This window comes from Theropithecus gelada, chromosome 9 (assembly GCF_003255815.1).
Source record: "Theropithecus gelada isolate Dixy chromosome 9, Tgel_1.0, whole genome shotgun sequence".
Classification (NCBI taxonomy): domain Eukaryota; kingdom Metazoa; phylum Chordata; class Mammalia; order Primates; family Cercopithecidae; genus Theropithecus; species Theropithecus gelada.
The window spans coordinates 34838092-34863195 of record NC_037677.1 but is presented as its reverse complement, the minus strand read 5'-3'; the positions used below and the strand labels follow the sequence as shown (position 1 = coordinate 34863195).

The following is a 25104-nucleotide window of genomic DNA, read 5'->3' as shown; positions in this document are numbered from 1 at the left end:
TAATTTGCATAGGAGTGTAATTTTGTAACTTCACTTCAGCCTCTGATTAGTTGCTTTCTGCAACCAATCAGACTGATCATGGGCCACTACTTCATTTGCATGGGGTATACAACAGCTGGCCAATGGAAAACCTCTAGAAGGTATTTGGAGCCCAGAAGATCCTGTAACTGGGCCCCTTTAGCCACTTGCTGTAGCTGCTCCCACCCTGTGGAGCGTACTTTCATTTTCAATAAATCTCTGCTTTTGTTGCTTCATTCTTTCCTTGCTTTGTTGTGCATTTTGTCCAATTCTTTGTTCAAAACGCCAAGAACCTGGACAGTTTGCAGTCAAAAGAGCCTCCACCCGTAACACTGTTTAGATGAAAAGTTTCTGTTCTTTGGTTTTGTTTTGTTTGAAATAGGGTCTCGCTCTGTCACCTAGGCTGGAGTGCAGTGGCGCGATCACAACTCACTGCAGCTTTGATTTCCTGGGCTCAAGTGATCCTCCCGCTTCAGCCTCCCTAGTAGCTAGGACCACAGGTGTGCACCACAACTCACTCCCAGGTAATTTTTTATTTTTTGTAGAGATGGGGTCTCACTATGTCGCCCAGGCTGATCTCAAGCAATCCTCCCACCTCAACCTGCCAAAGTGCTGGGATTATAGGCGTGAGCTACCACACCTGGGCTGGGTGAAAGTTTTTAGCCTAGAGTTTTGATACTTTTGTTGGAATGTTCGACTTCTAAATATTGTATGCTTATGGATTTGGGGGAGAAAATACAGATAACAAATGCATATACACACAAACACATGCACAGCACAGTGAGAGGAGTAGTGATTAAACATTAAAAAGGAAAAATAGTAGCTACTTATCATCAAATCAAAAAAGAGGGAAATGCGTAACTACCTACATTTATGGAAGATGCAAATAGCAAGGAGGAGCAAGAGTTATTGAGGGTATCATAACCAGGAATCATCACTAAGATGCAGAGTTAGGAAAAATGTATGCTGTGTGGCAAAGATGGTTTGTGGCCATAGACTATTTCCTCCTTCTTCCTCAGTAACCAAAAAAAAATGTGTGTATATGTATATTCATATATATACATATATATGAATATATATTATATAATTAATATATTATAATCAATATATTATATTATTATATAATAATAATATATTGTTATATAATTTTTATAGTATTATATATCAATATAATATATAATTAATGTATTATATATCAATATAATATATAATTAATATATTATATATCAATATAATATATAATTAATATACAATTTATGTTAGTATAATATATAATTAATATGTAATTTTATAGTATATTGTATATTCTATATATTATAAATATATTATATATAATATATAAATGCATATATTATATATACATATATACACACATATATTCATATATATATTCATCATATATAGATGATTTTATCTGGGTAGCAATGAAGCCTACCAAAAGATATTATTTCCTGAACTCCTTTGCAGCCAAGTTGGACACGTGATTAAGTCCTGGTCAGTGATTTAACCTAGCAAACCCATTACTGGGTAGACCAAAGGAATATAAATCATTCTATCATAAAGATACATGCAGCCAGGCACAGTGGTTCACACCTGTAATCCCAGCTCTTTGAGAGGCTGAGGCAGGCGAATCACTTGAGGTCAGGAGTTCAAGACCCAGTCTGGTCAACATGGTGAAACCCCGTCTCTACTAAAAATACAAAAGTTAGCCAGGCTTGGTGGTGTGTGCCTGTAATTCCAGCTACTCAGGAGGCTGAGGCACGAGAATCACTTGAACCTGGGAGGCAGAGGTTGCAGTGAGCTGAGAGCATACCACTTCACTCCAGCCTGGGCGACAGAGTGAGACTGTCTCAAAAAAAAAAAAAAAAAAAGATGCATGCATGTGTATGTTCGTTATAGCACTTTTCACAATAGCAAAGACATAGAATCAACCCAAATGCCTATCAGTGGTAGATTGGATAAAGAAAATATGGTACATATACATCATGGAATACTACACAGTCATCAAAAAGAACAAGATCTTGTCTTTTAAAGGAACATGAATGGAGCTAGCTGGAGGCCATTATCCTTAGCAAACTAATACAAGAACAGAAAACCAAATACTACATGTTCTTACTTATAAGTGAGAGCTACATAATGAGAACACATGGACACATAGAAGGGAACAACAGACATGGGGTCCTATTGGAGGGTGGAGGTGGGAGGAGGGAAAGGATCAGGAAAAATAACTAATGAGTGCTAGGCTTAATACTTGAGTGACGAAAGACTCTGTACAACAAACCCTCATGACACAAGTTTACCTATATAACAAACCTGCACATGTACTCCCGAAACTAAAGTTAAAAAATAAAAAAAAAATTTTAACATTTTTAATAAAAAAGCTCTGGTCAATGGTATATAAGCAGAGTGTTATATGGGACGTGAGGGTGGGAGTGGAGGCAGGTAGAATGAGGGAGGCTCCCTTAAAGAAGTGAGCTCAGGGCCGGGTGCAGTAGCTCACACCTGTAATCCTAGCAGTTTGGGAGGCCAAGGTGGGTGGATCAACTGACGTCAGGAGTTTAAGACCAGCCTGGCCAACATGGTGAAACCCCATCTCTACTAAAAATACAAAAAAATTTGCCTGGTGTGGTGGCAGGTGCCTGTAATCCCAGCTACTCGGTAGGCTGAGGCACGAGAATTGCTGAACCGGGGAGGCAGAGGTTGTAGTGAGCCAAGATCAGGCCAGCACTCTAGCCTGGGCAACAGAGTAAGACTCTGTCTCAAAAGAAAACAAAAAAAAGATGTAGCCAGGCGTGGTGGCTCACGCCTGTAGTCCCAGCCCTTTGGGAGGCAGAGGCGGGAGGATCATGAGGTCAGGAGATAGAGACCATCCTGGCCAACTTGGTGAAACCCCATCTCTAGTAAAAATACAAAAATTAGCTGGATGTGGTGATGCATGCTTATAATCCCAGCTACTCGGGAGACTGAGGCAGGAGGATCGCTTGAACCCGGGAGGTGGAGGTTGCAGTGAGCAGAGATTATGCCATTGCACTCCAGCCTGGGCCACAGAGCCAGACTCCATCTCAAAAAAAAAAAAAAAAGAAAAGAGAAGAAAAAGGGGGCTCAGGTTAGAGGCAAGTTCTTTCATGCCTTCTCCCTTCTGAAATAGTAAATTGCAGCATCCAACTAGGCCCATGGGTTAGAAATGAAACCCACCACTAGGATGGGAAGCAAAAAGTTCAAGCTGAGTCCCTAATATCTTTGTGGAACTGCCACATTTACCCTGGACTGGCTACTTCTGGACTTCTTTTATATGGGAGAATAAACTCTTGTACACTTTTTTGTTTCATTTTGTTGTTGCTGTTATTGTTACATTCAACTCTATCAAAAACATAACTGATCAAGACTGGTGTGAAAGTCATGAGAATCAGAATAGAGACACAAATGTTAAGAAAACCCTGAAAATAGAGCTGGGGGAGGCCATGAAAAGAGGGTTCTCAGGCTTGTAGGCCTAATAACATAAACGATCACAAAACACTCCAAAAATCATAATCTTCCACAAAAGCCATCACAACTTCACACAAGAAAATTCTTCTGCAAGGGCATCAGCCCAGAGACTATCTGTCCAAACTCAAACTAGCACCGCCTTTATGATTGATCTTTGTGGTCTAGAAAAATTATTTCAAGACAATTATGCAATCCTCCTCCTCTTTTTTTTTTTTTTTTTTTGAGATAGATAGAGTCTCACTCCATCACCCAGGCTGGAGTGGAGTGGCATGATCTCGGCTTACTGCAACCTGCATCTCACAGGTTGAAGCGATTCTTCTGCCTCAGCCTCCCCCAGTAGCTGAGATTACCAACAGGCCCAGCTAATTTTTTTGTGTTTTTAGTAGATATGGGGTTTCACCATGCTAGCCGGGCTGGTCTTGAACCCTTGGCCTCAGGTGATCCACCCGCCTCAGCCTCCCAAAGTGCTGGGATTACAGGTGTGAGCCACTGCACCCACCCCCTCATTTTTACTTTTAAAAACCTTTGTCTTCCTTTACCTCCCTTGAGTACGCATAGTTTGCTAAGGCTTGCATATTCCCATTGCAATGCTCTATCCCCAAATAAACATCTTTTTTTAGAGAACCTTTCTCTGTTTACTATTTAGGTTGACACTGGCAAAGGGAAAAAGTATGTATCAATTGCAGGATCCTTGACCTAGGCCTTTGCTACTCAAAGCGTGTGGTCCTGGAAGGGTAGTGTCGACATCACTTGGTAGCTCACTAGAAATGCAGAATCTCAGGCCCACCCCAGACCCACTGGATCAGAACCCCTACTTTAACAAGACTGCCTCTATGCCCAGTTTTTGTTTGTTTGTACTCTTCAGCTATTTATTTTTTATTTCAATAGCTTTTGAGGCACAAGTGGTTTTTGATCACATAGATGAATTGTATGGTGGTGAAGTTTGAGATTTTGGCTCACCTGTCACCCAGGTAGCATACATTGTACCCAATATGTAGTTTTATATCCCTCACCTTCCTCCCACCTTCCCTGCTTCTGAATCACCAATGTCCATTACACCACTCTTTACATCTCTGCTTACCCTATAGCTTAGCTTCCACTTATAAGTGAAAACATACTGGTTTGTACATACAGGTTTAGTCTTCCATTCCTGAGTTACTTCACTTAGAATAATGGCCTCCAGTTCCCTCCAAGTTGCTGCAAAAGACATGATTTTGTTCTTTTTGATGGCTGAGTAGTATTCCATGCTGTATTATGTTTATGTGATGCCTGATAACATAAACACATTTTCTTTATCCACTTACCAGTTGATGGACACTTGGGTTGATTCCATCTCTCTGCAATTGTGAACTGTGCTGTGATAAACACCGTATGTGCAGTTTGAGAAGCACTGATGTAAATTCTCTTTAAAAAAAAAAAAAAAAAAAAAAAAAAACAGGCTAGACCGGGCACAGTGGCTCATGCCTATAATCCCAGCACTTTGGGAGGACAAGGCAGGTGGATCGCTTGAGGTCAGGAGTTTGAGACCACCCTGGCCAACATAGTGAAACCCTATCTTTACTAAAAATGCAAAAATTAGCCAGGTGTGGTGGTGCACGCCTGTAATCCTAGCTACTGGGGAGGCTAAGGAGGAGAATTACTTGCACCCGGGAGGTGAAGGTTGCAGTGAACTGAGAGTGCCACTGCATATCAGCCTGGGTGACAGAATGAGACTGTTAAAAAAAAATGAAAAACAAAAAAACGCCAGACTAAACACCATGGATATAAATGACTGGCTGAGCACTGTCTATTACCTCAATTTGTATCCTGAAAAAAAGACATAGAAATGCGACCCAATTTTGAGGTCAGACACCAAACATAATATTTTCAAACAACACATTTCTTGATAGGTTCAAAATGCAAAAATAAAAACAAATATAAAGGTTATAAGCAGTTTAAAAAAGAAAACTCTGCAGAGGCCAGGCATGGTGGCTTATGCCTATAATCCCAGCACTTTGGGAGGCTGAGGCGGGTGGATCACTTGAGGCCAGGAGTTCAAGACCAGCCTGGCCAACATGGCAAAACCCTGTCTCTACTAAAAATATAAAAAAATTAGCTGGGCATAGTGGTGGGCACCTGTAATCCCAGCTACTCGGGAGGGTGAGGCAGGACAATCACTTGAACCCAGGAGGCTGAGTTTGCAGTGAGCTAAGATTGTGCCACTGCACTCTAGCCTGGGCAACAGAGCAAGTCTCTGTCTCAAAGAAACAAAAACAACCAAAAACTAACTTTGGTTTTTTTGAAGATAGAATTCAAAATAAAGTAGACGCTTTACAGATGATAATGAAGCTGCCAAAATTCAGAAACAGTAATTACTTTTACCATTCATTACACCACAGCTTTCTTATTCTCACTTTTCAGTTACATCATGTATATATTTCCTTAGGAACCACTAACTCTCTGACCTCTCAGCTGCCCAGCTGAAAATTCATTTACCTCTGCAGCATTTAGAATTAAAAATTATGCTTTCGATGTATATTTTCAGTCTGAAAATTTCTCCTCCACTCCCTGAAAACAACCCCGGCCAGTAAATGCAATTCTTTGAATGAACAAGGTGGGCTTTTTTGTTTGTTTTTTCATAATTTCTGGCAGGGTCTTGCTGTGTTGCCCAGGCTGAAGTGCAGTGGCAGGATCAAGCTCACTGCAGACTCCACCTCCTAGGCTCAAGCAGTCCTCCCACCTCAGCCTCCCGAGTAGCTGGGACTACAGGTACACACTATCATGCACAGCTAATTTTAAATTTGTTGGTGGAGACGGAGCCTCACTCTGTTGCTCGGGCTGATCTCTAATAACTCCTAGGCTCCAGTGATCCTCCCGCCTTGGCCTCCCAAAGTGCTGGGATTACAGGTGTGAGCCACTGTGCCTGGCAAACAAGGTGTGTTGAATTAATTAATTTTAGTTAATTTCCATATAAATTTTCTACAGCAGTTTTTAAAGATATTATATACATACAATAAAATGCCCAGATCTTATTTTTTCTACCAGATGACAATCTTATTTACCCATGTAATCCCCACGCCAATCAAGATATAGGACATTCCCATCACTCCAGAAAGTTCCAAGGAAATGTTTTTTCAGTATTCCCCAGCTCTGCCTGCCACACAGAGGCAGCCACTTCTACTGTGGTTTTCTTATTCTTATGTGGCCAGAAAATGAAACCAAAAACGATTTTACAACTACAAACTGATAAAATAGCATTAAGAATGGTAACGTTCCAAGTTGTCTATGCGTGTTTTTAATATGCTTTAATCTTCTATCAAAAACTTGTCTGATATGTGATACTAAGCAATGAAAAAGACCTTGAGCTTGGTTCAATTAATAATGTAAATGTTGATATAATTGCCAAACATTGGCTATACTTATAGGGGTTCTTGACCTCTCTATTTTCTTCAAGTAGGTTTAAGTGGGTTTTCTTCCAATGGGAAAAACCAGTACTCCTGCTTGACCATTTCTGATACCAAAGAGAGCTACAATGTAGAGTGAAAACAGAACATTTACTTTAGAAAAACTTTTGATTCTGTATTTGGGATTGAAGTTGTGCATTAAATAACCTGACTGTTGTGTCTTTCATTGTAGTCCAATATATTTTAAAATTGCATCCAGAGAGGAGTCTCTGAACACCTTCTTCTTTCTTGGAATCAATTTACTCCATCAATTTGTCAGTAGGTGACTTTTAGGAGACAGGCAATGAAAACTGACATAGCACTTCCAAGAAACTTATGAGAAAGGAACTTTTAGCTTTTGGTACATTGCAAATGTAAGTTATCAATAGTATTAGTTTTACTCATAAACCCAGGTAACAAAATTCTGCGGAATAATACCAACACAAAAAGCATGAGACCAAATATGATGTATTTCCCAGTTATCCTTAATCAACATGTCCATATACTAGAGGGTCATTTTTCTCTCTAATTACAAGTCACAAATGTGCTGGTGTTGGAGATCAGAGCTCTGTTTTGGGGTGTGTTGCTGCATACTTGGGGGCCAGTTCTTGGATCAGATTCACGTAGTCAGTTTTTTCTGCACAGGCCCTGCACTCCTCCCCCCAGCTATGCAGGATCTGCTTCAGCTCTGCCACTCTCATCTTCTGCAGGTCAACGGATGCCAAGTCCAGTGTTTTTTCTAAATGACAAAAAAGAAAAAAGCCAATTACAAAACAAATGGAAAAAAAAAATCCCTATGAATCGCTTCAAAAAGCATATAGTTTGCTTATCCCATGCTGACTACCCTATGATCCAAGGTGGGCAATGATTCCAGTTTCCATGGAAACCAAGACACACCCAAAGGAAAATGTGGTACAGCGGCCCTCTCTATCAGTGGGTTCTGCATCTGCAGACTCAACCAACCACAGATCAAAAATATTCTAAACAAATTAAAGATAACACTACAACAATTAAAAAATACAAACAGGGCTGGGCACGGTGGCTCACGCCTGTAATCCCAGCACTTTGGGAGGCCGAGGTGGGCGAATCACCTGAGGTCAGGAGTTCGAGACCAGCCTGGACAACACGGTGAAACCCCATCTCTACTAAAAAAAAGAATAAAAATAAATAAGTGAGCATGGTGGTGGCATGCCTGTAATCCTAGCTACTTGGGAGGCTGAGGCGGGAGAATTTCTGGAACTTGGGAGATTGAGGTTGCAGTGAGCAGAGATCACACCACTGCACTCCAGCCTGGGAGACAGATTGAGACTCTGTCTCGGAAAAAAAAAAAAAAAAAATACAAACAATACAGTAATACAGTATAACAACTATTTACAATGATATGGGTTGGATTTGTGTCCCCACCCAAATCTCATGTGGAATTGTAATCCCCACTGTTGGAGAAGGGGCTGTTGGCAGGTGACTGGATCATGGGGGTGGACTTCACCCTAGCTTTTCTCATGATAGTGAGTGAGTTCTCCCGGGATCTGGTAGTTTCAAAGTGTAGCACCTCCCGCTTTGCGCTCTTCCTCCTGCTGCAGTCATGTAAGACATGCCTCTTCCTCTTTGCCTTCTGCCATGATTGTAAGTTTCCTGAGGCCTCCCCAGCCATGCTTCCTGTACAGCCTGTGGAGCCGTGAGCCAATTAAACCTCTTTTCTTAATAAATTGCCCAGTCTTAGATAGTTCTTTTTCTTTTTCTTTTTCTTTTAATTTTTTTCTTTTTTTTGAGATGGAGTCTTGCTCAGCCACCCAGGCTGGAGTGCAGTGGCGCAATCTCTGCTCACCGCAACCACCATCTCCCAGGTACAAGCGATTCTCCTGTCTCAGCCTCCCAAGTAGCTGGGATTACAGGCACCCGCCATCATGCCTGGCTAATTTTTGTATTTTAGTAGAGACAGGGTTTCACCATGTTGGCCAAGCTGGTCTTGAACTCCTCACCTTAGCTGATCTGCCTGCCTCGGCCTCCCAAAGTGCTGGGATTACAGGTGTGAGCCACCGTGCCTGGCCGATAGTTCTTTACAGCAATGTGGGAACAGACTAATACAAATAGCATTTTCATTGTATTAAGTATTATAAGTAATCTAGAGATGATTTAGAGTATACAGGAGGGAAGATGTGCATAGGTTATATGCAAATACTTAAGCATCAGGATTTTAGTGTCCGAGTAGGGTCCCAGAACCCCTCCTGCACAGGTAGTGAAGGACAATGGTGTATACAAAGTTATTGGGATAATTTGTGTTTTTAATTTGACTTTCTTTCCAAGAGATTATATTTGCTTCAAAACTAAAGGCCTATGTAGTTCCACAATGTTTACTACCATTTGGAGCATTCTCAAGCTCAGTATTCCTAAAACAAATAGCACTGTATCCAAATTGCTACTGTTAAGGTAACAAGAAGGAAACTCATAAGAGCCAATCAGTTACTTTGGGATGGCCTTAGTTTGTGGCCAACTTGAAAGCCATAGATTGTAATTAACCGGCAAAATGTTATGGTTCACTTTTTCTAGGAAGATGTATCTTTGGCAAAGCAAATGAGCTTATACACATGACATAGCACTATTGGGTTTTAAATAAAAATGTAAAGAAATGCAAACACGTGAATAAAATCAGGAATATTCTCGCTGAACCTTAATCGTTTGGGATCTCTGTTTTGAAACTCACCTGATGCCCAGCCCCTACTGGGATTAGGTTGCTAAATTATTACAGCACATAAAACTCTTTGTGTTATTCCCACTTCTCCAATGCTAGTGCTTTGTGCCAGCCAACCTGATTTCTAAAATTCTTGCCAATGATACTTGTCACTAACATCTAACCTCCTCTAGCAAGACTACTATTTCCCTGTTTATAGCTTGTGTGCAGAAAATATCAAGAACTCAGTTACTTCTCAATTGCTGAAAAGATTGAGAAAAAGTCCAAAATTGGAAAAAAAAAAAAAAAGCTCATCTGTAATATACCAATAATTATAATTTTCCTATCAGAAAGAGGTACTTTTCCTCTTTCAAAAGAAAGTCTAGATGGGCGTGGTGGCACACACCTGTAATCCCAGCAACTCAGGAGGCTGAGGCAGGACAATCTCTTGAACCCAGGAAGTTGAGGTTGCAGTAAGCAGAGATCACGCCACTGCACTCCAGCCTGGGCGACAGAGCGAGACTGTCCAAAAAAAAAAAAAAAAAGTGTTTTTTGCCCCTCCCCACTTGTCCGGTGTTCACTTTGACCATGAATACAACATTTAAGTTTATTTATTAAACAATTAGTGGCAGCCTAGAATTTTTTCGGCTTGACTTCTCTTGAAAGTTCTTTCTCTTTTTTACCTCTGCATAGTAGAACACAACATTTAAAAACATTAAAAACCTAATATTTGTCAAATTATTTGTCAAAACTTTCCAGTAACTCTGTTCTAATTTAAAAGTTTGATGTTAAAAGACTTTTGTATTTGGAGGGTCAGCTATACACGGTGCTCCAGAGAACCCTTAAATTTTTATAGTGATTCCCTATCCTTTTTAAACACAAAGCAAGCAAATGAAAACATTATTTCAGGTCAAAAACCAAATGGCACCTTCCTAATTGAAAACATACTCCAACTCCACACTTATCTTGCTTGTTAATTTCATGTCTGATTTGATAGAATACTTTTTAAAGTAGAAACTTGTATAGCCCAAATTATTAATCTCCCACAGCACAAAGGTCCCTGTTTAATCTTATCTTTCCTGCTCACAATAGCTGGGGAGGAAAATTAAGAACTATTAGTCTATTCAAGATAAGAGACTGAAGGAGAAAAATACTTTTATTTTGTAAATGTCAGTAGTTTCTTTGAGTTTTTCTATAGAACTTGGTATCTGGCATTAACTTTAAAAAGAGGAAAACCTCTGTGATGCCCCCAAACTCCAAAGTAAAGGTCCACACAAAGATTAAAACTAGTTCATAGCTCCCCAAGGGCCTCTAGTGGCCAGCATCGCCAAAACATTAGGTAGTCATTTCTTCTCAATAATATCTGATTTGTTTTTCCATTGTTTAAGGAGCCTTGTAAGATTCCTTGGATATAGGAGAAGTTATTCATAATAAAATTGTTGAATTAAAAAACTCAGAAGAGGTTTGTGATATTGGCTTTTATTTGTTTTTATTTTATCTATTTATTTTTCAGACGGGGTTTCACTCTGTCACTCAGGCTGGAGTGCGATGAAAAAATCACAGCTCACCAGAGCCTTGACTTCCCAGGCTCAGGTGATCCTCCCACTTCAACCTCCTAAGTAGTTAGGACTACAAGCACTCAACACCACACCTGGCTATTTTTTGTATTTTTGTAGAGATGGGGTTTCGCCATGTTGCCCAGGTTGGTCTTGAACTCCTGGGCTCTAAAGATCTGCCTGCCTCGGCCTCCCAAAGTGCTGAGGTTACAAGTGTGAGCCGTCGCATCCGGCCAGGTTTGTGAATACTGTTTATATGGACTCAGTGATTTCTGCCCCTATTTCATGGCTTGGAAGCCAATAAAAAAGGGATGCCTACTCTAATAACTACCCTGGAAGTTAGGACTTGTGCTTTGCAAGTTGAGAAGTAGGTCGCCTTTGGTAACTTTCAACAGTAAACCTACTTACAGCTAGCTATGTGGCTATAGGTACATAGGACTATTACATGGCTGTGTTGGAAAATAAGACTAAAATAACTTAGAGGTGGATGTTAATTACTTAGGTAGTTGACAGTACTATACTGGGTATGTAATGTATGTAAAACAATGACTTAAAAGGAATGAAGTGGGATTTCAGGTGTCATGGATAGGCTGAGGAAGGAATTCCCCATCCTTTTATGACACCCACTCAATCTACCTAAATGTCTAGCCCAGATACAAATCATGGTAAAAGAATAGATCTATCCATGTGAAATGTATGGGGCCAAGGATAACGTTTTAAAATAGGACATCTCCTGGCTGGGCATGTGGCTTACACCTGTAATCCCAGCACTTTGAGAGACCAGCGCAGGTGGATCACCTGAGGTCAGGAGTTCAAGACCAGCCTGGCCAATATGGTGAAACCTCATCTCTAATAAAAATACAAAAATTAGCCAGGCATGATGGTGCGTGCCTGTAATCCCAGCTACTTGGGAGGCTGAGGCAGGAGAATTGCTTGAACCCGCGAGGCAGAGGTTGCAGTGAGCCAAGATCGCATCACTGCACTCCAGCCCGGGTGACAGAGTGAGACTTCGTCTCGGAAAACAACAACAACAACAAAAACATAGGACATCTTCCTTGCCTTGCTGTTTGTTTTGGGCACCCTCTGATAAACTATTTCACCAGGCAAAACCTGATTTGATGTGAATAACCAATTTCCTATCATTTAAAGCTGGCAGAATGGTAGCTCTGCCTAGGAAGGAAGTCATAGTCATCTTTACATCTTCAAAGTCCTTGTATCATCTTTGAATAGGTACCAATTTTGTTTTATTAGATTACCAAGATCTAAATCACCAGGAGGGAGTAGCTGCTCTCTTCATATGTTGAGATTTTCCTTGACATACATATCTGGCATTGTCTTGGTGTGTTGGGAGTTTAAACTCTGATTTTGGTGGCAATTTTTTTTTTTTTTTTTTTTTTGAGACAGAGTCTTGCTCTATCACCCAGGCTGGAGTGCAGTGGCAGGATCTCGGCTCACTACAACCTCCGCCTCCCGGGTTCAAGTGATTCCTTCAGCCTCCCAAGTAGGTGGGCCTACAGGTGCCCGCCACCACGCCCAGCTAATTTATTTTTTATTTTTTTAGTAGAGACAAGATTTCACTATATTGACCAGGGTGGTCTTGAACTCCTGACCTTGCGATCCACCCGTCTTGGCCTCCCAAAGTGCTGGGATTAAAGGCCTGAGCCACCGCGCCCGGCCTCGTTGGCAATTTTAACCTAATGCTGATTATGCCTGTACTATTTATTTGTCTTCCCTCAACGAAACTCAAATGGCCATAGGTACCATTCATCAGCCCAGCAACTTATTGATGAGTGGTGAATTCCTTTCCTTTTAACACTGAATTTTTAGAAGACATGGCCCCAAGGTTAGAGGTTTGGGAATCCATTGGACCTACTGGGAAAAACATGGGGCTATGTTATACCATATTTCAGCTCACAGATCTGGCTATCCAACTTCTTCAGCTTCTCACAAATCTTCATTGCAGGCATATGCACACTCATTGGGCGTGTGACTTCACTTAGGATCTTCGTGGCTGCGTCTTTTGTGGCTCCTAGATAATAGCACTGAAGGAAAATGAAGAGAATTGAGTGTTCCAGACAATGAAGACAGAAAGGAATACAGTATCAAGAAGTCAGAAAGAGGTAGGCTGGGCACGGTGGCTCACGCCCGTAATCCCAGCACTTTGGGAGGTTGAGGTGGGCAGATCATTTGAGGTCAGGAGTTCGAGACCAGCCTGGCCAACATGGTGAAACCCCATCTCTATTAAAACTACAAAAATTAGCCAGGCATGCTCGCTTGAACCAAGGAGGCGGAGGTTGCAGTGAGCCGAGATCGTGCCAGGGCACTCCAGCCTGGGCGACAGTGAGACTCCATCTCAAAAAAAAAAAAAAAGAAGAAGAAGAAAGAAGAAGAAAAGAGGAAGAAGAGGAAGAAGAAGAAGGAGGAGGAGGAGGAGGTTAACCTGGTTTTCCTGGCTCAGCTATTAAATTTTAACCCCTGCTGACTAAGCCACCAGGAAACAAGTGAGTACATTCTCGTGATCATCCAAATTAGACGTGCCCTACAATCACATGGTATTCAAAGACTAATGAGCTGACACTAAGTATTTTCTCTGTGTCAGTGCTGCTCTCAGTGTTTTAAAGGTATTAACTTATTTATGCCTCACAACAATCCTTTGAATTAAGTACTATTATTATCTGTATTTTATACCCAAGCCAACTGAAGTTCCCCCCATCTAGCAATAGAAGAGACAAAATTACAAAACCCAGCACGTTGGCTCTAGAGTCCATGTCTTTTCCCATCAGGCAATTCTGACATTCAAGTTCCCTGACTTCAGAATTTTACATTTAAAAATATAAACGTTGGCTGGGCACAGTGGCTCACACCTGTAATCCAAGTACTTTGGGAGGCCAAGGTGAGTGGATTGCTCGAGCTCAGGAGTTTGAGATCAGCCTGGGCTACAAGGTCAAACCCCGTCTCTACAAAAAAAAAAAAAAAAAAAAAAAAAAATCCAAAAATTAACTGGACATGGTGGCATGTGCCTTAGTCCCAGATACTTGGGAGACTGAGGTGGAAGGATCACTTGAGCCTGGGAGGTAGAAGCTCCAGTGAGCAAAGATCACTGGGACTCCAGACTGGGTGACAGAGGGAGACCCTGTCTCAAAAAAATATAGATAGATACAGATAAATGACATGAGCTTTACAATATGTCCATGGTGTGCAGATGTAACTGACAATCTGACAATTTTAGGCAAAAAGGAATTGGCCCCAAATTGTCTTTAGTGATATAAAACAGTATCTTGAAACAAGCCATATGTGTATACCCAGGAAGCACCATATTAATGCCATTAGAAGAAAATATAAATACTTCATTAATTACATACAAATAATAATGTAAAATATTTTGATAAGTTTGGCTAATTGTCTTGGTAAGAAACGGAAAGCCCACCCACTCTTACAATGGTAAATTCTTATTAGGAATTCAGTTTCATAATTTCATTTAAGAAAACATAGAATTGGGCTGGGCATGGTAGCCCACACTTGTAATCCCAGCACTTTGGGAGACTGAGGCGGGCGGATCATCTGAGGTCAGGAGTTCAAGACCACCCTGGCCAACATGGTGAAACCCTGTTTCTACTAAAAATAAATAATTAGCAGGGTGTGGTGGTGCACACCTGTAATCCTAGCTACTCAGGAGGCTGAGGCACAAGAATGCTTTCAACCCAGGAGGCAGAGGTTGCAGTGAGCTGAGATTGCGATACTGCACTCCAGCCTGGGCAACAGAGCAAGACTCTCTCTCAAAAAAAAGAAAAAAGAAAACATAGAATTGGTTGCCTGTGGTATACTCAGAAAGTAAAGTAACACTGGAAATATTCTGGATGAAAACACGCAGAACTACATGTCACTGGAAGATGGATTTCTGCTTGCTGCGTGCTCTACGATGGACATGCCTGAGGCAAACATAAGTAGGATGACATCGTGTCTAAGAAATGAAACTATTAGCAGTTTTCTTCAAGCACATGGGGAAAATGAAAGGTGAAATTAACCATACCAGGCGGTTTTCTTTTCCTTTGGTATCCAAGCAAAAGCTGATCAATTCTTTCTCTATTGTGTCCAGTGAAAAGTTAACTCCTCTGTCTATCAATGACTTGTAGAATCGGTTCAAGAATTCTTTACATACTGGAAGGAACAAATAAATATGTCTGCATGCACAACTTAACCACTACCACACCTATGCATATGACCCACTAACCACATTAAAAAGTCCATATGGGGCTGGGCATGGTGGCTCACGCCTGTAATCCCAGCACTTTGAGAGGCTGAGGTGGGCAGATCACAAGGTCAGGAGATCGAGACCATCCCAGCCAACATGGTGAAACCTCATCCCTACTAAAATACAAAAAAATTAGCCAGGAATGGTGGCACGCGCCTGTAGTCCCAGCTACTCAGGAGGCTGAGGCAGGAGAATCACTTGAACCCAGGAGGCGGAGGTTGCAGTGAGCCAAGATCTTACCACTGTACTCCAGCCTGGCAACAGAGCAAGACTCCGTCTCACAGAAAAAAAAAAAAAAAAAAAAGTCCATATGAGTCAATGCTTCATAACAGTGGATTCCAAGGCTAGGTAAGAATGATTTGGGGGCCAAGCATGGTGGCTCACATCTGTAATCCCAGCACTTTGGGAGGCAGAAGCAGAAAGATCACTTGAGCCCAGGAGTTTGAAGTCAGTCTGGACAACATAGTGAGACCCTGTCTCTACTACAAAAAAAAAAATATATATATATATATATATGTGTGTGTGTGTGTGTGTGTGTGTGTGTGTGTGTGTGTGTATATATATATATATATATATATATGCCAGGCATGGTGGTGCATGCCTGTAGTCTGAGCTACTCAAGAGGCTGAGGTGGGAGGGTCACTTAAGCCTGGCAGATGGAGGCTGCAGTGAGCTATGATCAAGTCACTGCATTTGCGCCATTGCACTTCAGCCTGGGTGACAGAGCGAGACCCTGCCTCAAGAAAATAAAAAATATAAATAAAAAGAATGATTTCAGGCCTGTTGCTATTAGTTTAGTATTGGGCCGAAATGCAGTGGACACGTATCAGTTTATTAAATCAATCAATCATTGGAACCAAGTTCTACCTAAAATAATAACTTTTCCACAAAATTTGGCTAACCCTAAAAGAAAATATACCCATCTATAGGCTACCATTTTGGGACAGCATAATTGTAAGTACAGAGAAAAACCTGAATAAGAATCTTGAATGAAGCCCCTTGGTGATCTGCGTAAGTCTTTATTTCCATCGTTATGAGCCTAAAGTGAAACCAGGCTGGGCACGGTGGATCACGCCTGTAATCCCAACACTTTGGGAGGCCAAGGCGAGAGGATCTCTTGAGGCCAGGAGTTTGAGACCAGCCTGGGCAACACAGTGAGACTCTGTCTCTGCACAGGCTGTGGTCCCAGCTACTGAGGAGGCTAAAATGGGAGGCTTGTTAGGTCATTTCTTCTAGTTCCTTATTTCTTGAAGATATTTTCAAGCTTGTTTTTTATATCTTTAAACACACTAAACATAATTATTTTATGATCTGTGTCTGAAAATTTCAGTATCTGAAGTCTTCAGAGTTTTTTTTTTTTAAGACGAAGTCTCACTCTGTCACCCAGGCTGAAGTGCAACGGCGCAATCTCTACTCTGCAACCTCTGCCTCCCTGGCTCAAGTGATTCTCCTGCCTCAGCCCCTTGAGTAGCTGGGATTACAGGCACCTGCCACCATGACCGGCTAATTTTTATATTTTCAGTAGATACAAGGTTTCACCATGTTGGCCAGGTTGGTCTCAAACTCCTGACCTCAAGTGATCCGCCCGTCTCGGCCTCCCAAAGTGCTGGGATTATAGGCGTGAGCCACCGCATCAGGCCCAGAGTACGTTTCTATTTGTTGTTTCTATAGGTTCTTGTTCCTGGTGCCGTGTTTCTTTGTGTGCTTGCTTATTTTGCACCACATGATACTCATACCCCTCAAATCTTATTTGTGAAGATTGTTTGAAGCCTGAGATGAATGAGCATTATTTCCAGTAAGGATTTGTGTTTGTATTTCTCAGGGCCTAAGGGCAACTAGCCAGGTGCTGCTTTAAACAAAATATATAGCTTGAAGTTTTGGGGCCCCTGATGTGAATTTTGGCTGCAAATACAAGTGAGGGATGTTTTGTTGTTATCATATCTCAGAGATCTATATTTTTTCTTTTTTCTACTTTGCTCAGTGTCAAGGTAAATTTCTTTATAGTCCTCTATGGGTAGGGATGGGTTAGGTTTATGTTCTATGTTTCTTTAAACATAAAAAAACCTAACTTCTATGCCTGATTATTCCAATACCTGAAGTCATTGCAGGGGTGTGTTTCTTCTGTTTTTTGTCCCAGCTGGCTATCACTTATTGTGCCCTTCTTCCCTAGGGGTTCGAGCCTTTTCTAAGTGAGAGCTCTATTTCTTAGAACTTTAACTGTGTGAATTCTTTAAGGACTAGGTTGAATGTGGGTTCCTGTAAGTAAGACTCACATTTGCTGGCTGGGCGTGGTGGCTTATGCCTATAATCCCAGCACTTTGGGAGGCTGAGGCAAGTGGATCACCTGAGGTCAGGAGTTTGAGACCAGCCTGGCCAACATGGTGGAACCTGTCTCTACTAAAAATACAAAAATTAGCCAGGAGTGGTGGCGGGCACCTGTAATCCCAGCTACCTGGAAGGCTGAGGCAGGAGAAATGCTTGAACCCAGGAGGCGGAGGTTGCAGTGAGCCGAGATCATACCATTGCACTCCAGTCTGGGCGACAAGAGTGAAACTCCGTCTCAAAAAATAAAAACAAAACCAAGACTCACATTTGCTGATGCCTGAGGGTATGATCTACTTAAAATCACTTTCAACTAAATAATCAGTTCAAGATGTTTCAGATCATCCTAGCAGTGTGAATGGGGCCTTCAGCCCCTACCTATGGGCACCAGCTTCTAATTATGAGTTACCAAGAAATAGTTTTGTTTTTCCTTTTACTCAGTAAAAAAGTTCAAGTTAAACTATTTCTTTTAGTCTCTAAAGATGGAAATAGGTTGTAGTTATTTTCAGTTCACCCTTTATAACGAAGGGCTAGTTCTTTGGGGCCCTGAATTCATTGGGAGAGGATCTGCTCTCACACTCCTAACTTGGAAATGCCTGGGACTTGTGTTCATTTGGCCAAAACCATGAAAACTTTAGTTCAGATCACCTGGCTAACAAATGATCCAAGGTAAAGCCAGCTTCAGTGCCCCCTTCAACCCACTGGACTCCCACTTCCACTCTGTAGTTGGCTTCTGGGTATGCCTTCCCAACTCATACTTTACAATATTTTCACATTTTTTATTTTCAGTTGTTTCTAGATGACTGGCCAATCATGTCATCTTTTACAGCTTAGAGTCATATGTGTGTGTGTGTGTGTGTATATATATATATATTTTTTTTTTTAAATTTATTTATTTTTCTCCAAGACGGAGTCTTGCTCTGTTGCCTAGGCTAGAGCGCAGTGGTGCGATCTCAGCTCACTCAGCTCACTGCAACCTCCACCTTCTGGGATTCAAGCAATTCTCCTGCCTCAGCCTCCTGAGTAGCTGGAACTACTGGCATGTGCCACCACACCTGGCTCATTTTTTGTATTTTTAGTAGAGACGGGGTTTCACCATGTTAGCCAGGATGGTCTCGATCTCCTCACCTCGTGCTCTGCCCACCTTGGCCTCCCCAAGTGCTGGGACTACAGGCATGAGCCACTGTGCCCAGCCCATATATTTTTATTTCTAATGTTATCAACATGAACAGAATACTAAATATAATAGCCAGTCATTTATGTTTTTAACAAATATTAAGCGACTAGTAAGTGCAAAACAGTGTTCTAGGTTCCTGAGATTCAGTAATGAAGAAAACAAAGTCCTTGCCCTTGATAGTATGATTCTTAATGGGTTGGTTAGGAAAGGTCTCTTAGGTAAAGTCATATTCAAGCAGACACCTGAAGGAAGGGGAAGAACAATTTCAGTGGATGACTTGAGAAAGAACTCCACAGGCAGAAGGGACAGCAAGTACCAAGGCTCAGATGCAGGAGTGTCCTTGGTGGCTTCAAGGAACAGCCAGAAGGCCAGTGTGGCTAAAGTAGAGGGAGGAAGAGGGAGGTGTGTAGCAAATGAGATCAAATAGGCAGCAGCATGCCGGGGCATCCAGGGTCTTTCAAGCATGGTAAGGTCTCTGGATGTCACTCTGAGAAGGGAAGCCGTTTAAGGTTGGAAGCCATTTAAGGTTTTGAGTAGAGAAGAGCTATGGTCTGACATGATTCATAAAGGATGTCTCTGAAGGCTGTCTGAAGAAAGGATTACAAGGAAGCAGAAAAGAAAGCAGGGAGACCAGCTGACCAGTTTACAGGTTCTCAAAATAGTTGCATCTCTTAGACCACGGTAATAGCTATAGCGGGCAGGAAAAGTGGTGACACTCTGGACCTATCTTGAAGGAAGAGCCAAAATAATTCACTAATGAACCAGATGTAACATGTCAGAGTTGGGGGGAGAGAGAGAGAGAGTAATCAAAGATAATCCCAATAATTTTGGCCAAGAAATTGGAACCATGGAGTTGCCATCCGCTGAAATGAGGCAGACTACAGGAGAAGCAAGTTTATGGTGCCAAGCAGGAATCTAATCTTTTTTTTTTTTTTTTTTTTTTGAGACAGAATCTTGCTCTGTCGCCCAGGCTGGAGTGCAGTGGCATGATCTTGGCTCACTGCGAGCTCCAACTCCCGGACTGAAGTGATTCTTGTGCCTCAGCCTCCTGAGTAGCTGGGATTACAGGTGCGTGTCACCACACCTAGCTAATTTTTGTATTTTTAGTAGAGATGGGGTTTCGTTATGTTGGCCAGGCTGGTCTCTAACTCCTAACCTTAGGTGATCTGCCTGCCTCAGCCTCCCAAAGTGCTGGATTACAGGTGTGAACCACCACGCCTGGCCAGAATCCAGTCTTGACATATGAAGTTCAAGATGCTTCTAGACATCTGTGATAGTTAATTTTATGTAGCAATGATGAAATTAACACTTAAATTGATGAACTTTGAGTAAGGCAGATTGCCCTCCATAATGCGGGTGGGCCTTACCCAACTAGTTGAGGGCCTGACTAGAACAAAATAGACCAGCCTCCCTGACAGAGAGGGAATTCTCCAGCATACTCCCTTTAGACTTCATTCATACCACAGGCTCTCCTGGGTCTCCAGCCTGCTTGCCCACACTGCAGATTTTGGACTTCTCAGCCTTCATAATCTTGTGAGTCAATTCCTTATAATAAATCCCTTTTTATATAGATAAATATTATAGATATTAAGAAGATACATAGATGTAGATTATGTGTTCTGTTTGGTCCTATTGGTTTTATTTCTCTGGAGAACCTTGACTAATATAACATCCAACTGGAAACAGTGAGAAGGCAGCTAGATATAGAAATTTGAAGATCAGGTATAAGATCTAGGATGAATATATATATCTGGAAGCCATCAACATTTAAATGGCATTTTTAAGATAAGAACACAAAGTAAGGAGAGATGGAAAAGAGACACAGTCCTGGGTCTCAGCCTCGTGAAATCCCAATGTTTAGCAATTGGGAAGATGGAAAACAACCAGAAAAAGACTGAAAGGAGCAGGCAGTGAAGTAGGCTAAGAACAAAGAGTGAGTGTTATTCCAAAAGGCAAGTGAGCACAGTGTTAAAAGGAATGTGTAATGGGTCTGCTGTGTTAAATGTGAAAAATGAGATCCCTCTCAACATGTATTTTGCTGAGTTTAATTAGCAAATATATCCAGTATGCAAAGAAGAAAACCGCTGTAATGATCAATGCTACAAGTCACCAGAAACTGTCATTAGGCCAGGCACGGGGGTTCACGCTTGTAATCCCAGCACTTTAGGGGGCCAAGGCTGGCAGATCACTTGAGCTCAGGGGTTCAAAACCAGCCTGGGCAATATAGTGAAACCTCATCTCTATTAAAAATATAAAAAATTAGCTGGGCGTAGTGGTAAGCACCTGTAGTCCAGCTACTCAGGAGGCTGAGGAGGGAGGATCACTTGAGCCCGGGAGACAGAGGTTGCAGTGAGCTGAGACTATGCCACTGTACTCCAACCCGGGCGACAGAGTTAGACTCTGTCTCAAAAAAAAAAAAAAAAAAAAAAGAAAAAGAAACTATCATCAAAGTCTCCTAGTAACCTCTAATTCTTGTCTCATATAAAAGAAACCCCCAGTATTCCAGTGCCTCATCGCTCTTAAGTATTTCCCACAGTATACCTTCATATGATTTCTATACCTCAACTATCACTCTGCCAATGTATCATCTAGCTGATGAAAGTTAGGAATGTTAACTTGTCCTTTTCAAGATGTACATTTGACTCAATAAAAGATACCCAAAATTTTATCACAGCATATATGCATACATTTCTTCAACAAACTGAGCGCCTACCATACGCCATGCAGTATGGTAGCTGCTAGAAATGATGTGGTGAGAGACACTGCCTTGACTTTCAGAGACCAAAACAATATGAGAAGTGTGTTAGATACTGTGGGGAAACAAAAGAGCGGCACCTGGAGGAAACTGGGAAACTGCTGAGTACTAAATAAGGACTTATTTAGTATTAGTACTAAATAAGGAAGTAATATGATAGCCCTGCCAGGGGACTAGACGGGAGGGAGACAGGTAGCAGGAAGAATGCTGTTTTGACAATACGGAGGGGAAAACTGGTGAAGGTCTGCAAGAAAGTCCTGGACTTGGGTAAGGAGAAAGGAGCAGGGCCAGTCAGGAGGTACAATCAACGATGCAGTGGTTTGCTGTAAGGGATAAGGGAGAAAGAGAAGTCTAGAATCTAAGCTAGTTGACCAGCTGGTTGGCCCATGCTGTCACCATAAGCATGACAGTAACAGGTTTAGTGGAGTGAGAAGGGAAGGAGATGATGACTTTGTTTTTTTGACTGTGTGAATGTTGAGGTATACCATATCTAAGAGGGCATGTTCACTAGTCAATTGGATGCAAGGTCTGGGACTCTAGAAAGGTCAGTGGATATAAGCTTAGAGATTTATTAGACTGGAGGTAGGTTGGTTTGGGTTGCCAAGAAGAGTGTGTAGACTAAGAAGAGAGAAGAGCAGAGGGCAGAACCCTGGAAAATTCTAAGCCATGGCTAGAGGATCAGAAGCCCACAAAGGCACACTGGACAAGTGGGCATAGAGACACGAAGGAAAAAAGCAGAATAGTGACCATGAAGAGAAGACAGTTTCTGAAAGGGAAAGATGTCAGTTGTGTCACACGCCACAAAAAAGTCAAGGCAAGAAAGGAAACTCATTTTCTGGACTTACATGAAGAGAATAACCTTGCCACAAATGCCCTAACAAATTAGTAACTTCTTAAGTTTTCTAGGATGTCTTTATTGCTAAAATAACCTCGGATAGCCATAATTCTTTTATTTACGTTGTGGTTTTATATTGGTTTTATTTCTCTGGAGAACCTTGACTAATATAACATCCAACTGGAAACAGTGAGAAGGCAGCTAGTTCTATAAGTGAATCTATAATTATTTTAAAATAAAAAGTTGTTTAAAATAGTCCCATAATATAATCCTTTAAAAGAGACTTGGAAATATTTACGTTTTTCCAGTAAACCTCACATTAGCTAACGTAGGATTCACAAACTTGAATATATACAGGGGCCAGGCAAGGAAAAAGAAGAGTTAAGCAATTTGAATTGGGGGCGGAGTGGGGGTGGCAAACAACTCAAAACCCACATCCTTTCTAAAAAGAGCAGCCAATAGCCAGTTCTACTATATTGCCATAAGGGCCAATCTTGCCAGGTCATCTGGTTTTTTGAGAAAAGCCAGAAATATGAATTTTTACATAAAATTTCCCAATTTTAAAATGTACCCAGTGAATTTAATTTTTTTCAAAATATTTTGTAAATGTAACAAAATATATCAATAGGTCTGAGACGGCTCATGAACCATTTAGTTTTTTTACCTTCGCTCTAGAGTATATATAATATGGCATTTTAATCTTATACATTGAGAAGAAATTAAGTTGTAAATAAGAAAGGAGGCTGAGGAGGGAAGATCACTCATAAGCAGTAATACAGCTGGATGCAGAATCTAGTTCTTTTAGTCACCAAACTGTTATGTCTTTCCTCTGCGATTATACAGCTTCTTTACCTAACAGATGAAACATACACACAGGTTAGTTAGACATGCAAGTTAATAATCACAGCATGCTGTAATAAATTTAGGACAGACAGCATATGCTTTCCACTTAATTAATCCATATGCTGTCTCTATTGAAATGTTTGTAAGTGGGAGCTCCAGATGAGTCATCAAATCAACTGTCTTTGCCTCAAAAATTCTGCTTTAAAAGTATAGAACACAATTATAGCACAGTTTTGAGCAAAATTATAACTTAGCTAAATAAATATCTTTATATCAAATAACAACATCATGTAGATATTTTAAATTTCTGGAGAAAAGTTTAATTATTGCAGAGCTGATAGAAAGCTGGGCTCCAATTATTAAGACTTTAAGGACTGGCCGCTGTGGCTCACGCCTGTAATCCCAGCACTTTGGGAGGCTGAGACAGGCCAATCACCTGAGGCCAGGAGTTCAAGACCAGTCTGGCCAACATGGTGAAACTCCATCTCTACGAAAAATATAAGAATTAGTTGGGCGTGGTGGTGGTGCCTGTAGTACCAGCTACTCGGGAGGCTGAGGCAGGAGAATCGCTGGAACCTGATGGTGGAGGCTGCAGTGAGCCAAGATTGTGCCACTGTACTCCAGCCTGGGCGACACAGCGAGGCTCTGTCTCAAACAAAAACAAAAACAAAAAAACAAACAAAAACATAACTTTAGTACGACTATATCCATCCATTCACTCAACATATATGATGAACCTACAATTTCCTGTTCTCTAGGGATATATTTTCCAGCTCAGGGCATATACATTTAAACTAATCATTTTCAGTAAAACATGGAGTGAGCGCTACAGGCGTACAGAAGGAAGGGGCTAGCATAGCCACTTAACTTCTTTGCCTTTGCCAACAGATCTCTAAAGTGAAGTATGCTGATTTTGCAAAAATCAAAGTCTCAGAGCTAGGGGACTTGGTGGGACACAGACCCATGTATTGTGACTGCAAGTTCACAGCTGAGATACCGTGAACAAAAAGGAATCATTCTTTCGTATTCCTCTCTTTCCCAAGGAGTCAGTGTACTCCTTTGCAAAGCAACTTTCACCTATAGAGTCCTAACAAATATTAGCTGTGTTTTCTGATTTAAGCCACTCAACTCAATGCCATGTTTTGTTTTCCTTTTGGGAGTCACCAACTAGCTTGGACTTGAAAGACGTCTTCTGTGCAAGGGGAAGCAAATCTTGCTGGCTGGACGCAGCAGAATCAATCTGGCGCCAGGATCATCTGAATCTAGCAGTCTTTGCACAAACTCTAATCCAAATACAAACCCAGCAGCTTTTACTGCTGAAGTTTAATATTCACAGCAAAACCGCAACGTAACCTCACGTTGCCACTGGGCCCGGCTTGAGCTTTTGCTCGAGCTGGGTTTGGGCGATCTAAAACGAGGGACTGGGTGAAATGTTATTTATAGCCAGGGCCAGGAGAAGCCAAAGCCGACAGCCATTGCACTCCAGCGCGGGGCCGCCGCCATGCAAGCAGGTCGCACACCGCTCACCTTCACAGTCGGCCCCCGGTCGCCCCCCAGCCTCCTGGCCCTGCGCCAGCACCGGGTGAGAGACCCAAAGCCCGGCGCAAAAGGCCACCACGGCAACTGGGCTCGCGCACCACATGCTGGGCCAGCAGCTTCAATCGCCTCCGCCACCCGCACCCACCGCCCACCGAGTTGCCGAAGCGAGCTGAGTAGAGTGCGAGGTTGGAAAGAATCTGCCGGTAGTTGCCAGGACAAATGACGCAACTG

General features: G+C 41.7%; 1 protein-coding gene across 1 annotated transcript; it reads right to left on the bottom strand.

Annotated features, from left to right (window-relative positions):
- Positions 1–6766: 6766 nt before the first annotated feature.
- CDNF (cerebral dopamine neurotrophic factor) lies at positions 6767–25102 on the bottom strand. Its single transcript, XM_025396756.1, has 4 exons — positions 24862–25102; positions 15181–15308; positions 13051–13192; positions 6767–7665 (listed from the first exon to the last, which is right to left on the bottom strand). Exons 1-4 carry the CDS (start codon positions 24974–24976, stop codon positions 7487–7489), a joined length of 564 nt encoding a protein of 187 aa, XP_025252541.1. The 5' UTR covers positions 24977–25102; the 3' UTR covers positions 6767–7486.
- Positions 25103–25104: the final 2 nt, after the last annotated feature.

Bases quoted from the DNA above. Each gene is read 5' to 3' on its own strand.
- CDNF (XM_025396756.1), bottom strand. From the start codon at position 24,976: ATGTGGTGCGCGAGCCCAGTTGCCGTGGTGGCCTTTTGCGCCGGGCTT. The intron at 13,193-15,180 runs GTATGGTTAATT...ATTTTCCTTCAG, and splicing joins AAGGAAAAGAAAACCGCCTG to TGCTATTATCTAGGAGCCAC. The intron at 7,666-13,050 runs GTATAACATAGC...TTTGTCATTTAG, and splicing joins GATCTGTGAGCTGAAATATG to AAAAAACACTGGACTTGGCA.